The 23,203-nt window shown below is 44.9% G+C and overlaps 1 protein-coding gene across 5 annotated transcripts in view; it reads left to right on the top strand.

Annotated features, from left to right (window-relative positions):
* The first annotated feature begins 383 nt into the window (after positions 1 to 383).
* The window catches only part of PLCXD2 (phosphatidylinositol specific phospholipase C X domain containing 2), a 39,628-nt gene continuing 16,808 nt past the window's right edge, over positions 384 to 23,203 (top strand). For 3 of the 5 annotated variants that reach the window (XM_090057874.1, XM_090057881.1, XM_090057892.1), the window contains exon 1: positions 401 to 549. In XM_090057874.1, coding sequence (XP_089914000.1) covers positions 408 to 549 — 142 coding nt within the window. In that variant the 5' untranslated portion in view covers positions 401 to 407. Of the gene's footprint in view, positions 550 to 23,203 lie in introns of all 5 variants that reach the window. The other 2 variants (XR_016443548.1, XM_090057883.1) reach the window with 1 other exon arrangement.

Here is a 23,203-nt window from a genome sequence, read left to right as displayed (position 1 = left end):
GACGCCCACTGGAGGAGATCTGAAACTGATTTGGCTAATTTCCCCTGGAATATGAATTAAAATAAACAACCCAAAATTCAGTGAAGAGGGTGACTTGGCTTTTGCATGAGTTGCCTCAAAAAGCGTCCTGCATCTTAAGCGCTCTTACTATGAGGGATGCGGTGCCGTGCAAGGGTTGTGGGATCAGAGAAGCAGGGCGAGGGCGGGGCGCGAGGCCAGGGCGGGGCCGCGGCCGTGAGGCGGGCAGCCCGCGGGCGGCTTTCTGCACCCGCCTCCACCGCGGCGCCAGTGGCCGAGGGCAGCGCAGCGCCGGGGCCGGGGCCGGGGCCGGGGCAGAGGGCGGGCTGGGCGCGGGGTGCGCGGGATGCGCGGGCGGCGGGGCCATGGGCGGCTGGCTGGCGGAGCGGATGAGCGGCAGCGTGTGGCGGCGCGGCGCGGCGGTGGACGCGGGGCGCGGGTGGCGGAAGGCGGCGGGTGGCCAGGCGGACTGGATGGGCGCCCTGCCGGCGCCGCTCAGCGCCCGCCCGCTGGCGCACCTCGCCATCCCAGGTACCCCGGGGCGGGGGCCGGGGGCGCGTGTAAGGAGCGAGCGAGCCTCTGTGTGTGTGGTCTAGATTTGAGGCTGTAAGGAGTGAGCAAGCGTGCGTGGTATAGGTGCGAGCCGGCATGAGGTGTGTGAGGAGTGAGCAGGCGTGTAGGTCTAAGGATTGAGCGACCCAGTGTGTGTCTAGGTGTGAGGGTGTAAAGAGTGAGCAAGTACGTGTGTGTGTGTAGGTGTGAGGGTATAAGGAGTAAACGTGTGTGTGTGCACACAGGTGTGGGTATATGGAGTGAGCAAGCATGTGTGTATAGGTGTGAGGTGTGTAAGGAGTGAGCGCATGTGTGTTTGTAGGTGTGAGGATTGAGTGAGCAATTGTGTCTAGATATGAGGTTGTCAGGAGTGAACGCGCACATGTGTATGGAGTGAGCTAGCATGTATGTGTGGGTGTGAGGTGTGTAAGGATTGAGCAAGCATGTGTGTGTGGGTCTACATGTGAGGGTGTAAGGAGTGAGTGCATGTGCAGGTGTGAGTGTGTATGGAATAAGCAAGTGTGTGTATAGGTGTGAATGTGTAAAAAATAAGCATGCGTGTGTATGCAGAAGCTGGAAGTGTAGCTGGACAGGGCTGTCAGGGCGGGGAGAGGGGCCCTTTCCTGGACACGTTTGGGTGCGGGGGTCTCTGTGAGTTGCTAGGGCAGTGCCTTCCCCAAGAGGGGGTGGCTCACATGCCCAGGATTATTCCCCGGGGAGGAGCAAGTGTCTCCTGCTGTGGCAGGCTGGTGCTCCAGTTGCTGCCCCTGGGCACAGGGCATCGAAAAGAATGCCTGTGGTTTTTTTAACGTTTCTCTTAAACCCCTCTGGCTCAAGTGGGTTGAGATGCCTGGTAAGCCTGTGCTTAACTTACATAGCTCATCAGGGGCTGTCCTTCAGCGTGCGGCTGGAGGGTGTAAATGGATCACGGCTGAGGTCAAGAGACATCCTCCACCCCTGCTGCCCTTGCAGAGCTGGTTCATTTATGGTGGGGGCAGTGACCTTCCCTCCTAAGCATCCCTCCCTGGCTGCTGCTGGAGACGGTGTTGGAGACAGGGTGTCAGATGCAACAGATCCGCTTTGCCAGTTTCTTAGTGCTAGAAGGAAGGAACCTGCCATCTGTTTGAGTCACAGGCATTCAACCTGTGATATAATCTTCAGCTGTAAATAGACCAGCAGGAATGAGGATGTCCAGTAGGCTTCTGTCTTCAGTCCATCTCTTTTAAAACTACTTACAAATTGATATCCCTGATTGAGGCCACAGGTCCATCTAATCCACTACCTTTGTTGAGAGCTGCCAGCCCTACTTGCCTGACATCAGGGCCCAGTATTGCCACCACAGGGAGAATCTGCTTCTAACTGGTGGAGATTGTTTGGCATCTGAAAGCTTGGCTAGCTGTATCCCATCCATGCAGCTGGTCCCACAAAAATCCTTGCATACTTGTAACTGACTCCCCCAATAGTTAACGGTTGGCTTTCATACTGAATTATGAGTTTTTTATATCCCTCACAAAGCTCTTGCCTGTTGTCCTAATAAATATTACTAAGCTTTGGATGTTTCTATTCTTATAAATGTCTAAATCTTTCTTAATCCTTCTAAGCTTCTCTTCTAACTACACTGTGTATTGTCCTAGTGTTTTTAGTGAAAAACTGTTTGCTTTCAATTATGTTCTTCAGTGCCAGTGAAAACAGGTCAATACCTCCCAGTTCTAGCATCTTGCTACAGGATAAATATATGTCACTGATTTGTGTTCATCAGATGATGATTTTGTTATCTATATCTAATAGATATAGATATAGATAAAACTATTCCTCTGGCATATAACTATTCCTCCATGTTCCATAAACTAAATGATACAATGCATATATCTTCCTCTTTCGCTTTTCTCACTGTTGCTGAACTGGGAGCAGAGCTCTTAATTTGTCTGCAACCCTGCATAAATCTTCTTTATACGTACATCTTTATTCTGATAATTGTGTGGTCTGTAGTAAAGATATTTGAGAAAAGAATTATTTTCAGTTACATAACTTAGTTTACTATCATTTGACTTTTATCCAGTATCATGCCGTTTATTTCCCTGGCTTGACTTTCCTCTTGAAATTCTCTGCAATCTTACCTCTGTCTGTACTCTAGTCATCTTAAGCAAACTTTACCATCTCACTGCTTATTCTATTTTCCAGATCATTGATGTTTTAAATAAAAAAGTGGTCCTAGTAAGAAACCTTGGAATACCATCCCGTTAATTTTTTGCTGTGATGAAAATTAACAAATTACTCTGAATTTCTTTTCTGACTCTTAATGAGTTGGAAATAGGAATTTTCCCGTTGGAAGGTAAACCCTAATTTTTGTTTTGACAGCTTGCTGCTGAGTTTAGAATGGGGCTAGCATCTTTCTTAGGCACAAAGCTGGTGCTGAGCAAGTAATATAAAATGTTGTGTGTACTAGGTAATATAAAATGGAGTGATATGAATACACATGCTGCATACAAACTGAATGCTGCTTCCTCATAACATTGTCTTTCAGGAGATCTGTTTAAGAAGGATGTGTACTGAGGAGGCAGATGGAAGTCATATGTTAGCTTAAGGGAGAGAGATTTTTTTTTTTTTTGCCTTCTACCTAAATGACATGAAGCTTTTAAAGTATGAAGTAGACTAATAATAAATAAGATCGTTTCTGGGACGTATTTAAGTATTTCTATGCTAAAAACCGTGAGTGATGAAATTCACAAATGGTTTCACTCATGTTTTGGATGTATGACTAACCACAGATGACAAGTACTCTGTTCCCCAAGTGTGGCAGCAAACAAACTAGCACTGTTTATTTTGTAATAGCCGTGAAGCTGTCATCTTTTACTGTCTGATGCACTCTAGATCAAGTGAAAGACTTTGTAGAATGCCTCTGCTTATATATCTGTAAAACTCTGGAAAACAGCGACTGCAGTCATCACCTTTTAGACTTCTGCATGTATTAGGAAGTATAAAATGAAGACCAAATATTTAAGCAGATCAGGACTTTGAAAAGGTGAATTGTGTCACTGCAATCTGCATGTGAATTTTATACAGGTTTAAGCAGTAAACAAACCAGCATTTGGCTATACTGCCGTTCCTTTTGCAAATTGATACCTATAATATTACCTGTACAAATGTCTACTTAGCAACCTGAGAAACCAGGAAGTGGGTTGGGACGGCACTTAATAATTTATGCTTACCTTGTATTTAGCCAGTAGCAATGTGATGAGTAATGTGAAAATGATTCCTGCATGTTACTCATTATATTGGAATGACTTCTAGCAAAGACAACTGCCTACCTTTTTTGTGACCAAAGGTCACAATGTAACTGTGGGAGAGCTCAATGCTTTTTACATTGAGCAGACTCGAGGACAGTGATGGCTATTAAAATCTTCTCTTTTGTCAAGTGAACATTACAGTAGTGACAATACCTAGTTCTTTCGGTCAGTAGATGCCAGTGCACTTTACAGAGGTTGCTATCATTATTTCCTTTTCTTCAGATGCAGGAACTGAGATGCAGAGAGGGAACATGACTTGCCCAGCATTACTCTGGAAATCAGTGACAGAGTCAGGAATTGAACCAAGCTCTCCTGAGTCCCCATCTGTGCACTCTCTTCTAGATTCCACTTCTGCAGCAACTCATCTGGCCTGCAGATATCAGTTACAAGGGTCTTGGTGACTGCTGTAGGTTTTCCTTTCTGATACTGTTAACACAGTAGTCTCCTAAGGCTTTGTAACTTCCCTGGTTATAGATTCTTCAGCACTAATGTGGAGGTGCAGAATGCTTTTCCAGGAAGAGGTAGTGCTCTTGCTTTGCACTGCTGCAGACCTACTGGTAATAGTTCAAAGTTCCAGGCAATTGGGACATAAGGCCCCTGGAGCTACAACTCTGAGGAAGTATAGCTACATGTACAGACATGGTTCAATTTAGAAATGAAGCATGTGAGATGATGTTTAACTTCTGTCACAAGTCTTAAAAATATAGTAGCCTTAAAAATCAAGCAAAATATACGTTTCCATATTCAAGTTCTTTATATTCTTTTTTTCCTCTTATCCAAAAAAAAATTGTACAATATAACGAGCAAGACAACTATGAAATTTCTTTCAAGGAACTGAAATGTCAGTATTGAAAATATTCAACCTGCTGTTTGCCCTGTTAATACAGAAAACTGATAAAGATGGTGAGCAAGCAGATTAGATGTGCTTGACACGTGCCTGCTGACTGTTCCAGATGGCTTCAGGCAGGGTGAACCTGCTGTGCTGATAATTGCTTTAGGTATGTTGTCACTGCTTATTAATCTCAACAGAATGTTGTGAATAAGTGTTGGGCAGCATGGTATCTGCAGCAGAGGGACCAGGCAAGTTAATGATGGTAAAGCTTGAAAATCCCAAAATCCTGTTCGTATTATAAGCAGTGTTTTCTTCTTGAATTATTTTTAGGTTGAAAGTTGAGCAACTGTCAGACTGCTTCATATAGCCTATGAATAGGAAAAACAGGTTAGGGAGTTGAGGAAATGTTGAAATACCAGCTCAGGGTGGTGACTTAGTAAAAAAAAATGTTTCACAAAGGAGGTCTGAATCCAAATTAAAAATGAACATTTTTCTGTTAGGTGTAGTGGTGGTTAGGGAGTAACTGTTTCTGCATATAAAAGGCAAACTGTTTTCTGGCTACCTACAGGATATTTTTTTCTCTTATAGTTTCATAGTTTCTAGGGTCGGAAGGGACCTGAGCAGATCATTGAGTCCGACCCCCTGCCATGGCAGGAAAAAGTACTGGGGTCAAATGACCCCAGCAAGGTGTACATCTAGCCTCCTCTTAAAGACCCCTAGGGTAGGAGCCAGCACCACTTCTCTTGGAAGTTGGTTCCAGATCCTAGCCGCCCTGACTGTGAAGTAGCACCTCCTGTCAGCCAGAGGGGTCTATTGCTGTATAAGTGCATGGCACTATTGACCTCTCTTATTTTGTGAAGTGATGCTGTCAATTTTTTATTTTTATTGTTTTGTAGGGAGCAATCCTGCTCTGGTATGGAAAGGATGGGATGATTGCAAATAGTACCTTGAGCATAAACTAAGTTAAAACAATCAATTGCTTCTCTCAATAAAAAAAGATATATTAACCAACTCCCAAATACAACAGTGTACTCAAATGAAACTCCAACCCCCAGGCCACATTTTGTCCATTCCTGCTCTAGTGTTTATACTCTTGCAGATATCCCAGGTTTGGGGACTGCTGATATTTAGGTGTCTAGAGAAGGTAGATATGAAATACAGACAAGGTTCTTTTTTGCCTATGTTTGGATCAGCACCGCTACAACCAATACCCCTAAATACAAGAAAAGGAACATTTAACGAAACTGGCAGGTGGTAGACACAAAATGGATAAAGGAGGATCATCATTTTTAGTGTTGTACAGAATTAGAAAGCAGGATTTGGTGCTAAGGTACAAGACCACAAGCTTTACAGCATTTAAAAAAAAAGAAACATTTACACAGATAACAAAATTCAGCTGGAACTGTAAATAATCTTTAATTGTAAAAGATTATCTAAGATTTAAACTCTTTTTCTTCAGGACATCGGCCATTTTCTTGCTATTGTGCGTTAGGAAGAAACATTGCCTTGCATTAACCGGTCTGTTATACACGCATACCCTTTTGTCCCGCAACTCGCCGGAGATCAGTTGGGTCAAAGCAGACTTGATTCATCAATTAATGAAACTGAAATGTGTGTCAGGATGCAGAAAATTGTGGTGGTGCACTTTTGAACTAAAACACATCAGGGGTGTTTTAGTTCAAAAGCGTACCACCACCATTTTCGTGTGTTTGGATGCTTCTCTTCCTGGGATCCTTTGACCCTAGTTGACTTCCTGCTCCTGGGCAGGGAACTGGACTTGATAATCTTCAAGGTCCCTTCCAGCCCTAATGTCTATGGAATCTATGAAATTTTCCCAGTATAGACACATTTCGTGGCTTATAAAACTGCAGTGCAGGCATGTGTACAAATGCCTGTAGTGGTCCATTTGTTAGCCAGAAGAGCTCTCTCTTCGATTGGTGGTAAACTCTTATCCTAAAGCTGGCTTTCTGTTGCTCATTCAACACCCTTTCTGGATCACAGTATGGCTGCTGTGTCAGGGATCCTTTGGGGAAGCACAGGTGAGAGAAATCCTTTTTTCAGATACGGGCATAGAGTGGTTATAATTTAAATGTAGATTTAGGGATTAAGTAGAACTGCCTTGACTCTGCATTTGGGACTACTGGGACCAGACTGGAGGGAAATAGTAAATTTGCTGAAAACAGTAGTTTAGAAAATATTTGTAAATTTGAATTTGGGAAAAGTTGTGTGGAAAAGATGAGGGAAAAAATTAAGGAAAAGCTGGAACCTTCTTTTTGATGCGTTTTTAAACAAGATGTTCCCATTTTAAATCCCAAATCAACATCTTCTGCTTCTAATTTGTTCTGAATTTATAAAAGAACATAAATGATCTGAAAAAAATTATTTCAGATGAAATTAAATGTGTTGGGGTGCCCTGAAATACATGGCCCCTGAACCAAAAGTAGAATTATTTACAAAGCCCTAATTTACTCAGATGAAATGACTGATATAGCTGCATCATGTTATAGTTTAGAAAGAGGTTGTACCTGCAAGTACCTTGTCTTACATGTTATTATTTCACTTCTGCCAAGCATGACTTTCAGTGAGAGGAACAGTTAAGTCATCTCATGTTGTACATAATTTTGAGTTCTGATGGGTTTTTTTTCTTTCCAGTGTCAGAACTTGTTCTTATTAAAGGACTGAGGAAGAAGGAGGAAACCTATGTACTGACCCAAACTTAATGTAAATATAACTGCTTAAGTCAGTGATTTTTAGTCAGGACCAGGGCACTCCTGCTGTAAAATCCTTTGAAGGGTACCCTGAGGTATGAGGCAATAAGCAGATAAGTGCATGCTCAGGTTTTTTCCTGCCTGGCCACTGCCCTGCCCCCCTGCTTGACTACTCTCCCAGGAGGTAAACCAGGGGTGAGCAGTTATTTTGTTGGTGGGTGACTTAATGAGTTTTGGTGAGCTGTCGAGGGCTGCATGCATAAAATATTTGAGTACTGTATATATAAACAATTACATGATAGTTCAAATTATTGGGGAGGTGGGTGTGGGGGCACATGTGGGGCTGGCTACTTGCTGGGGGGGTGGGAGGGGGCAAGAGGTATGGTGCAGGTGTGTTTTGTCTCCCAACCCCTCCCCCAGTCCAGCCCATACCTGCCCCCGTGGCACTCTGCATGGAGCCAAGCTCTACCTGCTCCTGCCCTCTGCAGCCCTTGCTTCCACGCAGTGCCCACCAACAGCAGGGCCCCAGCCCTGGCCAGAGTGCACAGCTTCCTGGCAGGGCTGGTCTTGCTGCTAATACAGCTGCCCAGGTAGTGCTCAGCTCCCTCTGCTTTCAGCAGCTCCTCCTCCCCCTGCTCCTGCTGTACTGCTCCAGGCTGGGGAGAAGCTGCAGCTGGGCAGCTTCTGCCCCAGCACACGGGTCTCTAGCTTCACTGTTCCTGGCCCATGTAATAAGAACATTATTAGTGACAGAGTAGACAAAGCTGTTCTGTAGTTAACCAAAGGGAAATTAAGTTATGGAGTAGGCTGTGGAACTAAAAGATGCAATGCATTTAAATGGTTTTATGCATTTAGATGATAGATAATTGGAGTTTGCAATGTAAGAAATAGGCAGCAAATTGTGGTGGGCACTGTGTAGTTCAGTTAAGCATATGATCTACAAATTATCCATTATGTGTGTGAGTGAAGTATATTATACATGCAGTGCTGGCTGGCAGCTATTGTAGAGCCTTGAGGCAGAGAAGTAATCTCTGGAGATGAGAGCAGTTCTTCAGCCATTGTTCCTGGAGGTGAACAATGCCGTTACTTTAGCTCTGTTCTTAAAATGCCGGCTGGTATCTGGGACGGTGGTGGTACTAAAGCTGAAGATTTCATTGCAGAGCTGCCAAAACATATTTTTTGATACGTAACAACCTGGACATTGGTATGACTACCTTTTTCCTTGTAGTAAAGTAATGAAAGGATTTGGGGTTTTCAATCTGTTAGAAAGAGAAAAGTCTGTCCCTAACTTGTACTTGCCCTCTCCACCCTGCACATACTTAGAGGTGTAGCCAAGACCTTATACAGAAGGTTGTACCACTTGAATAATTGTGATGTAGCTCTGTATTGATCAGTACAGGAGGATGACTCCCAGAAGATCCTGGTGTCAAAAAAACCCACACCAGAAAAAAGTGGGGTGGTGCATGTGGCGGTAGCATGTGACACCTGAAACTGGCACCTGACTGGCCAAAGCCATGTTCTGGCTACCAGCCAGGCTCTGTGTGTCTGGATTGCCACTGCTGGAGCCCCAGGAGGCTGCAGGACCCCAGCCCAGGTGCTGGCCCCAGCCTCCTCTACTCCATCTGGGGCAACTTGCTGTGGGCCAGAGCGCACATGCAGGGGCATTCCTGCTCTTTGAGGCTGTCTCACAGAGATGACACTGTTTTAGATGTATTGTAGGATGCCAGGGTGAAATCAGTGGGAAAGTACAAGGCCCACAGGGACCTTGAATCTTCATTAGGCCCTGTAAGCAGAGTTTGGAACATTTCTGTAGAACAGAGATGTATATCGCTGAAAGGATTTTTTTTTTTAAAGCAGTTCGTCCAACACCCTGTACTGAAGCAGAATCAAATATACCTGCACCCAAATATTCCCAGATTTGTTTGCAGCACTTCATAATTCTTATAGATAGAAAGCATATCTTAATATTTAGGCTAAATCTTCTCTGCAGTAGATTAAGTTGATTTGTTCTTATCCTTTCCATAGTGAACATGGAGAACAATTGCTTTCTGTCCTCTTAAAAGCATAATTTTACAACTGGTAAGTCATTACCAGGTGCTTCTGATATCTTGTCTTTTCTAAACTAAAGAATTCCAGTTCCTTTACCTTTTTTCGTAAGTCGCATTTGCTAAAAGTCTTTCAATTTTTATTGTTCTCTTTTGTTTCTTTTAAGTGCGGTGGCCAAAACTGGACTCATTACTTTGAGGCCTCTATGCTACTTTTTAAATTATTTCACATACAAAATGTGTTAAAGATTATTGTGAAAGTTAAAAAGTGCAAGTGCTTTCCAACAGTGAAATACCATATTTTTAAACAGCTTCTGCAACCTTAATTTAGGCTTTTATTTATCATTATAAATTGTCATAATATAAGGAAGATCACTTCCTGTTTTCTTCCACAGGATCCTTATCTCACTGCACAGAGGTGTTCTCTTGACTAGTGTTCTGAAGATTTTCAATATTTTGTATTGTATTCTTGTATCCCCATGTGTTTTCATACCTGTATATACTGAATACAGTTTTAAGCATCCCCCACTTAACGGGGAGAACCCACTTACCTTAGAATGGAGTAAGGGCAGTGGGGGGAAGGCAGGTAGCCGCTGTAGCTCAGCCTCCAGCCCTTACTAGGGGTCAGGCCATAGCAGCAATTGCCCACCCCCTCCCCACCACCTCCATACGCCATCTTCCCTTGCAGCGTCTCCCCACCTCTGCCATCTCCCTACACCCCCATGCAGCCTCTGCTTCCCTGCTTGCCCCTCTCCCTCTCTGCTTCATCACCTGCCCCCCATGCTTTTGCTCCATGGTGGCAGGCTCCATCCACAGTGCAGTTTGGGGCACTTAGCAGGGCTGCAACTCAGCGTACAGCCCATATGGCAGCTACAGGGATGTAGCCTACCTGTGCAGAGCAAAGTTAAGTATGGGGGGGAAGGGTAGAGCAGGGGCTTAGGGGTTGGAAACAGGCAGGGGAGAGGCAGTCAGAGATGGCAAAGGGCAAGTGCAGAGGGCAAGGTGCTTGATCTCCCCATTCTACCTGCCCACTTGCAGCGGTGGTGTGGGGATGAATTCAAGATGACCCTCCAATAATTAGATATTATACGTGGGGAAATTGTAACAAATTTATACATTTTCCATGTTTAGAGTCTAATTATGGGGTGTTGGGGTGTCATATTAAATTTGAGTAAATACGGTAATTAATTTCCTTGCAGGATTTTATGGCATTCATAACTATATTGTCCAAGTACTTTGTAAACTTGATTCTATTTTTATATTGCTGCTATAAGGTGAGTAGGTATTATTATTTCATTTTCTAGTTGGGAGGGTTATGCAGAGAGAGAAAAATCAGAAGGATCTACTAACTTGAAGCTTCCAATATAAGAGTACTGAAAATTTTTTAGTACAGTGGTCAAAGCAGAGCTATCATTGACTTTAATTGTTGTTCCTCAGTTCTTCTATGAAGTAGGCACCTGAAGCTAATGTTGGGAACCCAAAAATGAGGAATACGTTTTTATTCACAGATGTGATGAATTGGTTTAAGTGACTTGACCAAGCATCACCTAGGCACTCTATGCCCATGGTACAGAAATAAATCAGCTTTTAAGGGCAATTGTCAACTACCTTAATCGCGAAGTCTTCACATTTCCCTGGTTCATTCACTGCACCCTTGATAGATTATGCAACAAATTAGATGGGCCTATAGAGACAAAAGATATATTCCATGTGCTCAAGGAGGTAGGGTCCTCTGGAATGTGTGTTCAAATGTTTAGATATGCCGTATAGAAACTCTCTTGCTTGAGTTAACAAAATAAGTAGTAATCACAGTAGGTTGTCATCCCATATGTCATATCTGCTACTCTCTCCTTTCTAGCCACATGATTGTTGCTTAGCCCTTTTTAGCATCCAATCCTCAGGCTTTTACCACAAATTTAGTTTTATTTCCCCTTTCTGGCATTTATCCAACTCCTTCCCCTTTCTTTATCTTCATCTCCCAGTCAATTTTCCCTCCCCAGGTTATTCATCCAATCTTAATTTTTTTCACCCTGTTCTCCCTGTTCCTGATCCATTTGTGCAACCAATTCCCATTTACCTCTTTGTTAACATTTCGACTGTCTTCCTTTTCCTCCTGCTTCCTTCCATTGTGTTTCTTAGTCCTCACCGTTAGTCCTGGCCTTAAACTTTCAGCCCAAAGAAGGCTGATTGCTAATATGGCAAGGAGGAGACAGCTTAAAACTTTATCTGATGTTCCAAAGGTTTCTGAGAGAGGAAAGTAATAGTTGAATCTGCATATAGATGAGATGCCCATACAAGGTTGGTTTAAATTTCAGCTAATGTGATAGATAAGTATCTGGAAAGGCCACATAAGATGCTCCCTAGCATGCCTAGCCCACCTGTTCCCACTCACAGGCATCAAACCTTGAAATGCACCAGCAAGCCACTCTACCCCCGGTTGCTTTTCAGACTTCAGTTTCTGGTGTGCTAGACAGCAGCTGCTGAGCCTCAGTTGTGAGAATGAGCATGAGGGGGTGCCCCTGGAGCAGTTTTCTTGGTGAATTTCCCAGTTTGATCCATGCAAGGTGGGAATGGTTGGGTAGTGCATGCTAGGAAGCATTCCTGTTGGGATAGGCCAGAGATATGGTGTAGACAACTTCTAAGAGTCCTCTATATGCTCCTTACCTTTGTCTTAGGCCCAAAGGGCACCATTAATCACAAAAGAGAGCTGCCTAGAGCCTCATCTCTTATCAACATATATACTGACTGCTGCAAAGTGACTCAATGTATTTTCTAGAAACTCCATTTAACAGAAAGGTGCAGGACATTTGTATAATAAGGACATTTATAAATCATGTAATGGGAAGAGAGCCTTTTATTTTTTATCACTGGCTCCTGACATATGTGGAGGGGAACCCCCCCCCCGTGCTTTATTGGAAGAAGCAGCATGTTGGTTGTTCAGCCTGGCTGTGCAGCGTCTGTATAGATCTGGCGCTCGAGCAGGGCTTTCTTTGGCTATTCAATCAGCTATTAGATAAATGCACCAAAAAGCCCTGCTAAAGCACCTGATCTATACAGATACTGGGTGAGCTGGCTCCAACTAATGATGGCTTTTTTGGGCATGCACTGGGCTCAGCACAGGGGCACACTAAATGTAAAGTAAAGGACCTTGTTTGTTTGTTTTCTTGTTTTTCTGGGGTTTTTTTGATGTCTGTAAACAGCCATACTTGATTTCTCACTTGACTTCCCATAGGTGACAACTTGCTCGTAGATGAGTTGGGAAGCTAGAAGGTCCTTTGCTTATATATTTCTAGATCTTTGTATTAAACTCCAAGCAGAAATGAAGAGCTTGACTTGACCATGGTATTCCCCTAACAGCAATACCAAACTGTTTCTAAGCTGCCTGTGCACCAGGACACAGCTTACAGGATATGAATAGGAAAAGGTGTTTGAAATGTGTATAAGTTACTTGGGCTTGTGGAGCTATGCAGCTCACTGCAGAACCGTTGTCAAGCCTCAAATATTTTCCTTGTCTGTTGTTGCAATTAGGCATGGCCCAACAATGCATGGGTTACTGGTTTTTCACCAAGAACCTGTGGCCAAAAATGCTTTGAGATTGAGGCCCTCCATTCATTTGTAGAAGTGGTAGAACAGAGCAGGTTCTTGCAAACCCTTCCCTTATACCTGGTATTTCAGAGATGATAGAATTTTTTTTTAAAAACTGGTAGTTTACTTTCTGCTGTTGCAGTCAGGGGTCTGTTGTGTCTGTTAACATTGACACTTAATGGGTATGTCTATGTGGTACATGCCAGTGCCATGCTGAGATGTTCCAGGCATGTGTTGGCTCCCAAATTGGAAGGAGTGCAGCCATGTTGGCTAGGGACATACATTACACATAAGCTGGTTTAAGTGATCAGAAACTGATTTACGCCTGTAACAGAACAGATATTCAGTACACATAAACCAGTTTGAGAGTGGCTGAAACTGGTTTGAGATAAACCTGATTGAATGTAGTATCAGACTAAACTGATTTGGCTCAAACCAGTTTATGCAATGTCTGTCTCAGACCCCTTGCTGGTTTAAGATAAACCAGACATCCCCAGCATCCCAGCATGCTGTCTGGCCTGAGCAGGGCTTTCTGCTCCACAGCAGGGCTGACCCCTCCCCTCTGATCCCTGGCTGGAGCTCCAGAGACTGCTTCCCCTTCCCTCACCACTCCCTGCTAAGCAGAAATTCCCTCCTCCCCTCTGCCTTGCTGAGAATGTCTGTATATTAGCTGGCAGACCACATGCTGGCTACCCTCCCTGCTGAATCAACAAGTATCTGGTAATGTCCCTCTGTTTTCTTAATTGGGTGATATACACTGTTATCAATTCCCTGCTGGTCTAATCAGAGCTCCTGCCTCATCCTGGCCATGCCCCTCTCAGATCCGTGCTGTGGAAGGAAGGGAGGGCTGCTCTAGAGCCCCCAGCTTCTAGCCTGAGCTATTGCAGGCATGTGCCTGCATTTCTGGGATGTCTGTCCAGTAATAAATCAGTTCAGCCTAGCCAGGTTAGATTAACCTGCAAAGATTGAATCAGTTCAGGCTCAGGCTTTTTGAATGTCTGTCCCTAGCCATTGAGTACTCTCTTTAGCAGCTTGGTGTGCTACACACTCTGTTGAATGACTACAGTAACATGGCTATGCTGCTTATAGTGTGGGAGGTAGCATATACACAGAAGAAGGTTCAGCACCTTACAACCTGTAGACAATCCGGGTGCACCAGCTGGTGTTGAAATGACCAACCCCTTTTTTCATCTCCTATTAAAGAACTAATGAACAGCAAAGACTTCGAGTTGCCATGAAGGAGGATCAAGTTAGTTATCTTTGATAACTACTCAAGAAAGCACCATGTGCCTCGTAGGGAAAGGATGTTTCTAAGAGGATTCATACTGCAAGGCCTTATGTTCCCTTGACTCATTCCTGTTATACAGATAGCTAAAGTAATTTTTTTAGAGCTTGATTTGTAAATGAATGTGCTTATCTAGAAAGTTAATTTGTATCTTGTAGTTTAATTTTCAGTCTGGGATTTACTATCTCCCTTCTCTATTCTTGTCCGGCATCCAGCAAATCAAATTACCTATTCAGTTCGTGTTAGTATTGAGGTCTTACAATGTTAATCTTTTGATTAGAAAGTCTGGATTGTTATTGACCTGAATTCCAAAGTTTTCAGTGTGTGCCAAAAGTGTTACTGTCTCAGTTGTCCTGCTTCTTGCATAGACCAGATCCGGTACTCGTGAAACTGGATTGAATTTATTTCTGATACCCAAAATCATGTTTCTATCTTTCTTTTATTATGAATCTTGTTCAAAATCTGATGTTGTCATTTCTATAAATGAAAAGTTTACTTCAGCTAATAAGAAAATCTAGCTCAAAGAAGTTTGACATTGCTACAGACAAGGTATCCTGGAGTGCAGCACCTTTTATCCATGGATGACATTGTCATGTTGTTAACATGCTGGGACAGTCTGTAAATACAGCCTGTTACCCATCTGAAAGGTTACATGACATTTTTCAATTTTTACATAATCAGGTTTATGTCGGTGTTGAAAAATCCTTCAGGTAATCTAGCCTGTCTCCCTGGAAAAGCAATGTTGTTTCCTTCAGTGCTGTCTAATGGGTTCAGTCTGGCCTGGCTCTAAAAGTCCTGAGCAAAGAGGCTGCCACCACTTCTTTTCCTTTCCACAGCCCAATATCTTACTCCTAAAAAAAACTAGAGCAATCAGTGGATGATCTGAAATATGCTTGTGTGTAGGGAAGAAGTATTATATACTTATTTCAAGTAATTGACTCCTCTCCTGCCCCATTTTCACATCACCTTGGAAGAGATAAAGTTCTTTTACATGTACACTAATGCTCAGAACATCCACATAAAATAAATTACTAACAGACTGGGATTAGCTGATCATTGGCCTGAGGTCATACAGGAAACCATGTATGGAACCTTGCATGTGACCCAGAATTCCTGATTCCTAAGCCTAAACCATAACCTTTAGATAGTATCCCTATATATCATCCCAAAGCATAAGAAGAAGAAATGAAATCAATTAAAGTCCTGTTCTCGATAATGCAGAGAACACTGAAGGTAGCATGCATCTAAATCCCAGATGTACTAAATTCTCATGGAGTAATTCCAGTCATTTGAGTTGCCCCCACATGTCTGTGTAATATAAACAGTACGAAAACTTGCCAAGTTACAAATAGTTGCTGATAGCAGGATTAAAAGCAGCCTAACAATCGGTACGTTGTTATGTGGTGATATACAGGGATACTGTCTGGTATAGTGAAGTGGGCTCGCGTGTGGGCATGGGAGGACTGCTTCTGTTCTCTTCACTTCTGTGAGTTTTGAGTAAGACATTTAACCTCTCTCTACCTCTGTTTTTCTATTTATAAAATGGGGATACTACTCTGAGATGTGTAAATTCAGAGGCAGGTAATTTTATTGATGACTTCATTGTCGATATAATTACATGTGTGGCTCAGCTGCAGTGTCAAAGTGTTTACAAAGATGAAGTAATGGGCATTCTCAGCATTCCCAGGAAGGAGATGATCTGGTCTAGATAGAACGTGGGCACAGCAGTGACATCAGAAAGACTACCCAGCAAGTCAGTGGCTGACATGAGGAAAGAGCATGGACCATGCTATTTAGGGCATAAAATGCAGATATTAATACATCTTAACAACAGCTGAATTCTGGTCTAGATTTTTATCCTGCCACCAAACAAGGATGGGTTGTAGTTGGTTCATGTGTCTGGCTAACAATCCTCTCTAACTGGAATAGAATCTATTGGGTTTAAATGGTGCCTAAAACTCCAATAATAATTGTACATCTTAACATCTGCTTTCTGTGAAAACTTTCTCAGTATTAATAGATATTTCCTGTTCTTCAGGATGCTTCATGAGTCTTATACAAGGTGTTTAAAACTCAAAGCAAAATATTTATAATCCTGTGGATGTTCCTTACTATTGTACCTATTTTTGTGGTAATTTGTTATGAAATGCATGGAGTATTTGTCCAGTTTCTTTGAATTTTTTTAATAAATTGCTCAAAGAACTTAAGATGGTTGGATTGAAAGGCTTCTCTTATGAAAAGGAAATTCCCTACCACAGTGCCTGCTGCAGCAATCATGTGGCTTATTTGAAGTAGCACATGTACATCTGAGAAAATAACTTTTCACTGTACAGGAGCATCAAGCCAAAATAGTTTTATTTTCTGGAAATTGAGAAAATATGACTTTATTCTCCTTCCCCTTATTTCAACATCCTGGGAAGGAGAACATGTTTCCCTCTTACATGATTCCTGTGTGGTGTAAAATGGTGTTTTCATAGATTTCATAGACATTAGGGCTCGAAGGGACCTTGCAAGATTATCAGGTCCAGCCCTTTGCCCGAGGGGCAGGAAGTCAGCTGGGGTCAGATGATCTCAGCAAGATAGGCATCCAAGTGTTTCTTGAAAGTGTCCAGAGTAGGTGCTTGCACCACTTCTGAGGGAATCTATTCTAGGCTCTGGGGACGCAGACAGTAAAGAACCTTTTTCTTATGTCTAGCCTAAAAAGATCTTCCTGGAGTTTGTGACCGTTAGACCTTGTCTTCCTTTGGGGTGCCCTGGTGAACAGATGTTCTCCCAGCTCCTGATGCACACCCCTTAGATACTTATGGGCAGCTACCAAATCCCCCCTGAGCCTATGCTTCTCCAGGCTGAAGAGTCCCATGCCTCTCAGCCTCTCTTCATAAGGCCTGTTCTCTTGTCCTGTAATCATGTGCATGGTTCTCTTCTGGACTCTCTCAAGCTTCTCTGCATCCTTTCTAAAGTGAGGAGCCCAGAACTGGATGCAGTACTCCAGCTGCGGCCTCACTAGGGATGAGTAAAGCAGGAGAATGACATCCTGGGTCTTGCTTGAGATGCAAGCCAGGGTTTTGTTTCCTTTGCTAGCTGTGGCATCGCATTGGTGGCCCATGCTTTTCTTGTAGTTAATCATGACCCCCAAGTCTCTTTTGGTTGTGGTGCTAGTGAGTGTAGGACTGCCGAGGCTATAAATACGATGTGCGTTTTTTCTCCTGAGGATTGAGCACTCTGCATTTCTCCATGTTGAATGCCATCAGGTTTTATTTAATCTGCCCACCTTGCGAGCCTGTCCAGGTCAGCCTGAATAGCCAGCCTATCCTCTAGTGTGACTGCACTTCCCCATAATTTGGTGTCATCAGCAAATTTAGCTAGTCCACTTCTGATACCTTCATCCAGATTGTTTATAAATAAATTAAAAAGCTACTGGTCCAAGTATGGAGCCCTGGGGGATGCCACTGGTCACCATGCGACATGTTGACATGGTTCCATTGACTATCATTCAGAGTCCAAACACAGAGCCAGTTCCCCAGCCATCAGACCATGAAGTTGTTGAGTCTGCAGTTCCCCAGTTTTATTATGAGCACATCATGGATGACCAAGTCAAAGGCTTTTCTGAAGTTCAAAGTTCAAAGTTTAAAGCTGGCAAGTCAGTCAGCAACACACAGAAGTCCTTGACTTCAGAAAAGCCGACTTTGACAAGCTCAAGAGGCTAGTCGGTCAGGCCCTCAGGGACCATGACCCCAGGGAGATGGGAGTTCAAGAACAGTGGTTGCTTCTCAAGGAAGCGATCCTCACTGCACAAGCTAAATCTATTCCAACACGGAGGAAAGGCAGCAAGAAGGCACAGCAGCCCCCCTGGCTCTCCAGAGACCTAGCGGACCTACTGTGGCTAAAAAGGAAAGCCTACAAAGGATGGAGGATGGGATTCACCTCCAAGGAGGATTACTCTGCGCTGGTCCGGTCCTGCAGGGAGCAAACCAGGAAAGCCAAGGCTGCAACTGAACTCCAACTAGCTTCAAGCATCAAGGACAACAAAAAGTCCTTTTTCAGATATGTGGGGAGCCGGAGGAAAAGCAAGGGCAATGTTGGACCCCTGCTAAACCAGATGGGGCAACTGACAACTGACGCCCAGGAAAAAGTCAACCTATTAAATAGGTACTTTGCGTCAGTCTTTCATCAGTCACACGGGATGCCCATGCCTGCTATGGGACAGGGAAATCTGGGTGAGGGGGATCCCCTACCCTCCATCAATGCTGACCTCGTGAAGGAACACCTTGAGAAGCTGGATACCTTCACGTCAGCTGGCCCTGACAACCTGCACCCCAGGGTACTCAAGGAGCTGGCGAGCGTCATAGCCCAGCCCCTGGCACGGATCTTTGAAAACTCCTGGCGCTCTGGTGTAGTGCCCGAAGACTGGAAGAAGGCCAATGTGGTGCCGATCTTCAAGAAAGGGAGGAGAGAGGATCCGGCTAACTACAGGCCCATTAGCCTGACTTCTATCCTGGGGAAGATCTTAGAAAAGTTTATTAAGGAGGCCATCCTTGAGGGACTGGCCCAGGCTAACATTCTAAGGGACAGCCAGCATGGGTTTGTTGCGGGTAGGTCTTGTTTGACCAATCTCATTTCCTTCTATGACCAGGTGACCTATCACCTGGACAAGGGAGAAGAGATTGATGTCATATATCTTGACTTCAAAAAAGCTTTTGATCTGGTATCCCATGATCACCTCTTGGCCAAACTGCCCAGTTGTGGCCTTGGCTCCACCACTATCTGCTGGCTGGGAAATTGGCTTCGTGGTCGGACCCAGAGGGTTGTGATTGATGGCAGTCACTCATCATGGTGCCCTGTAACCAGTGGGGTCCCTCAAGGCTCTGTCCTGGGACCCATACTGTTCAACATCTTCATTAACGATGTGGACATTGGAGTCAGGAGTGGACTGGCCAAGTTCGCCAATGACACCAAACTTTGGGGCAAAGCATCCACGCCAGAAGATAGGCGGGTGATCCAGGCTGACCTGGACAAGCTCAGCAAATGGGCAGACGAGAACCTCATGGTGTTTAACACCGAAAAATGCAAGGTTCTCCACCTTGGGAGGAAAAACCTGCAGCACCCTTATAGGCTCGGCAGTGCTACGTTGGTTAGCACTACAGAAGAAAAAGACTTGGGGGTCATCATTGACCACAAGATGAACATGAGCCTGCAATGCGATGCTGCGGCTAGTAAAGCGACCAAAATGCTGGCGTGCATCCATAGATGCTTCTCGAGCAAATCCCGGGACGTCATTCTCCCCTTGTACTCGGCCTTGGTGAGGCCGCAGCTGGAGTACTGCGTCCAGTTTTGGGCTCCACAATTCAAAAAGGATGTGGAGAAGCTTGAGAGAGTCCAGAGGAGAGCCACGTGCATGATCAGAGGTCAGGAAAACAGATCTTACGATGACAGGCTGAGAGCCACGGGACTCTTTAGCCTGGAAAAGCACAGGCTCGGGGTGATCTGATGGCCACCTATAAGTTTATCAGGGGTGACCACCAGGATCTGGGGGAACGTCTGTTCACCAGAGCGCCCCAAGGGATGACGAGGTCAAACGGTCACAAACTCCTGCAAGACCATTTCAGGCTGGACATAAGGAAGAATTTCTTTACTGTCCGAGCCTCCAAGGTCTGGAACAGTCTGCCGGCGGAGGTGGTTCAAGCACCTACATTGAACACCTTCAAGAGTAAATTGGATGCTTATCTTGCTGGGATCCTATGACCCCAGCTGACTTCCTGCCCTTTGGGCAGGGGGCTGGACTCGATGATCTCCCGAGGTCCCTTCCAGCCCTAATGTCTATGAAATCTATGAAATAGATGATGTCAACCTCTTCTCATTTGTCTAGATGATGCGTCACCTGGTCATAGAAGAAAATAAGGTTGGTCAGGCAGGACCTACCAGCCACAAAGCCATGTTGGCCATCTCTCAGAATGTTGCATTCCGTTAGCCTGTTCTTTGACTATTTTTTTCCAATACCTTACCAGGGTTGAGGTCAAACTGATTGGCCTGTAGTTCCCTGGATCTTCCTTCCTCCCTTTCTTGAAGATAGGTACCACATTGACTCTCGTCCAATCTTCAGGAACCTCTCCTGAATGCCATGAGTTCTCTAATATCCTCACCATTGGTTGCACTATGATGTCAGACTATTCCTTTAGCACTCTTGGGTGCATTCCATCCAGGCCAGCTGATCTGTGAACATCTAGCCTTCAAGGTGTTCCTTCATGCAATCTTTGCCAATGATGGGCATGGGTTTGCCTGTACCCAAGCAATCCTGCATTTTGTTAGGCAGGATGATCCCCTTCGGCTGTTGGAAGACCAACGCAAAGTAATCACTAAGGAGATTAGCTTTTTCCTGGGTGTCAGTTGTCGGCTATCCGGTATGGTTGAGCAAGGGTCCAGTGTTTCCTTTGTTTTTCTTCCGATTGCCTATGTATTTGAAGAAGGACTCCTTATTCTCCTTGATTTCTGTAGCCAGTTTGAGTTTGGTTACAGCCTTAGCTTTCCTAGTTTGCTTCCTACAGTTGTGGGCCAGTGCTGAATTCTCTTCCTTGGTGATATTACCTGACTTCCATTCCATATAGTCTTCTTTTCAGGTACAGAAGTTCCATAAGTCCCCTTTTGAGCCACAGGGGTCACCCAGCCATGTTGCTTCCTTTCCTATGAGCTGTGATGGATTTCCCTTGTGCTTGGAGGATTGCATCCTTAAGGAGCAATTGTGGACTCCCCTCTCCATCAGGTCCTAGTTTCTCAGGGTCTCGGCAGCCAGCCTCCTGAACTTATGAAATTCAGCTTTCCTAAAATCAAGGATTTCTGCATTGCTGACTGGTTTGCGAGCTTTGTGATGGATAGAGAAAGTGATCAACTCATGATCACTGTCTCCCAGCTTCCCTTTGATTCTCAGGCCGCTCACTAGATCATCCCCTTTGGCCAGATCTAGGAATGCCTTACTTCTTGTTGGCCCGTAAACTTCTTGAGACAGTAGAGTTTGTCAGTGTAAGTAAAAGCTACGCAACCAATCAAATTTGACAGAATGTTCCTCCCATGACATGTCAGGGTAGTTGAAGTCACGCATGACAACCATGTACTGAGAGCATACAGCCTCTGCCAGTTCTCTAGTGAATGAGAGGTCAAGATCTTCTTCTTGGTTAGGAGGTCTGTATTAGACTCCTACTGTCATATCACCTTTACCGTGTTCCCCCTGTAATCTATCCCAGAGGGTCTCAAGTCACTCTTGTTTGGTGCCATACTCCATTCATAGGGAAGTGTACTGCTCCTTCACATAGAGAGCTATACCACTGCCCTTTCTAGCAACATGATCCCTCTTGTACAAAGTATAGCCATCTATACCTGTGGTCCAGCTGTAGGTGGAATCCCACCAGGTCTCCGTTATTCCTGTGAGATTGTATTGATTTTTTTTGTGTAGCAGAAGGGCCAGCTCCTCCTGTTTGCTCCCCAGGCTCCTGATATTTGTGTACAGGCAAATAAGCCTGGCATCAGAGGTCCTAGGCTTGCTAGCACTCTAAAAGAGTCATATCCTTGGGATGGGGTAGGAGTGAAATCCCTTGTGCTGCAAGACCTGTTGATTCTGCAATTGATGCATGGTGGGCTTGCACTGGTGATTGTCTGCCCATTCCTCAGAGAACTTAGTCTAAAGCCCTCTTGAGTAGGTCAGCCATTCTGGCCGAGGAAGAGCTTTTTCCCTGTTGGAGAGAAGTGAAAGATGTCCCTTCCCAAACAGACGATGCCTTGGAAGTGCGGACTGTGGTTGAAGAAACCAAAGCCTTCGCGATGGCTCCAGCACCACAGTCTTCTGTTCACCTCATCAATTTGTCTCTCCTTCTTGTGCTTGTGACCCATAACTGGGAGAATTGAGGAAAAAAAACTGCCTGTGACCCATCCCCTTGAGTCCTGCCCCTAGAGCCCTACAGTTGCTCATAACTCAGCTGGGATTGCTCTGAGCCATGTCATTTGTGCCCACATGGATGAGGAACATGGGGTAGTGGTTGGAAAACCAGACTAGTTTCAGGATCCTCTCAGCTACATCTAGGATGTGGGCCCCTGGGAGCAGCAGACCTTATGGGCCAAGGGGCTGGAGCAGCAGATCCTTCCTTCTGTCTCCCTCAAGAGGGAGTCACCCACAATGATCACTCTGCATTTCTTCCTTGGGTTGGTTGCAAGTTGCCTTTCTTCTTTGAGTGCTGGGGCTGGCAGCTCAGCTGGCTCTCCAGGTGTTATGAGGAGTTCATACCTGTTGTGAAGATCCAGGCAGGTGATGACCTGGCACAGCGTGCCTTCGGGCTGGAGACAACCTTCGTCCAAGCGTTCCCTAGCTGGACTTCACAGGAGCTTCTCTTGTCCACCCTTGTCCTGCAAGCCATACTTGCGCTCCCCTCTTCATTCTTCTGGTGAAGAGTCTGGCAGTAAGAGTTGATCTTCTCTTTGCCATCCCCGATGGCAGGCAGCCTCTGCACTGCTGCATGGAGCACCCCTATCTGTCACTCCAGAGACTCCAATGCAGAGCAAACCACAAGAGGCGGTGTCATTGCTCCTGATCCCAGGTGCCTGCGATCATTCCAGGCAGCCCTTAGAGCTGAGAACCAGGAGCCCCATCTGAGTGGAGGCCAGAACCATGGGTTCTGTGTGGGTGGAGGCCTCAGTGGTGCAAGGGGATCTTCGGTGTTTGGTGCATCACCACCATTGCACAAGTCGTAGTCTGAGCAACTGCTGTGCCGACCCTTCTCTTCAGGCTCACTGCCTAGAGCTTTGTGCCCCTTGTGCGCGAACTCCCACACTAACTCACATGCCGGGGCCCAGAGCATGCCTGTTGGCACGGCTCTGGTTGCACGGCTTGCTTGGGGGCTGGGCTAAGT

This window comes from Crocodylus siamensis, chromosome 1 (assembly GCF_052110815.1).
Source record: "Crocodylus siamensis isolate JL-2025a chromosome 1, ASM5211081v1, whole genome shotgun sequence".
NCBI classification, from domain to species: Eukaryota; Metazoa; Chordata; order Crocodylia; family Crocodylidae; genus Crocodylus; species Crocodylus siamensis.
Note: the sequence above shows the minus strand (reverse complement) of the source record. Positions and strands in the feature narration are given on the sequence as shown.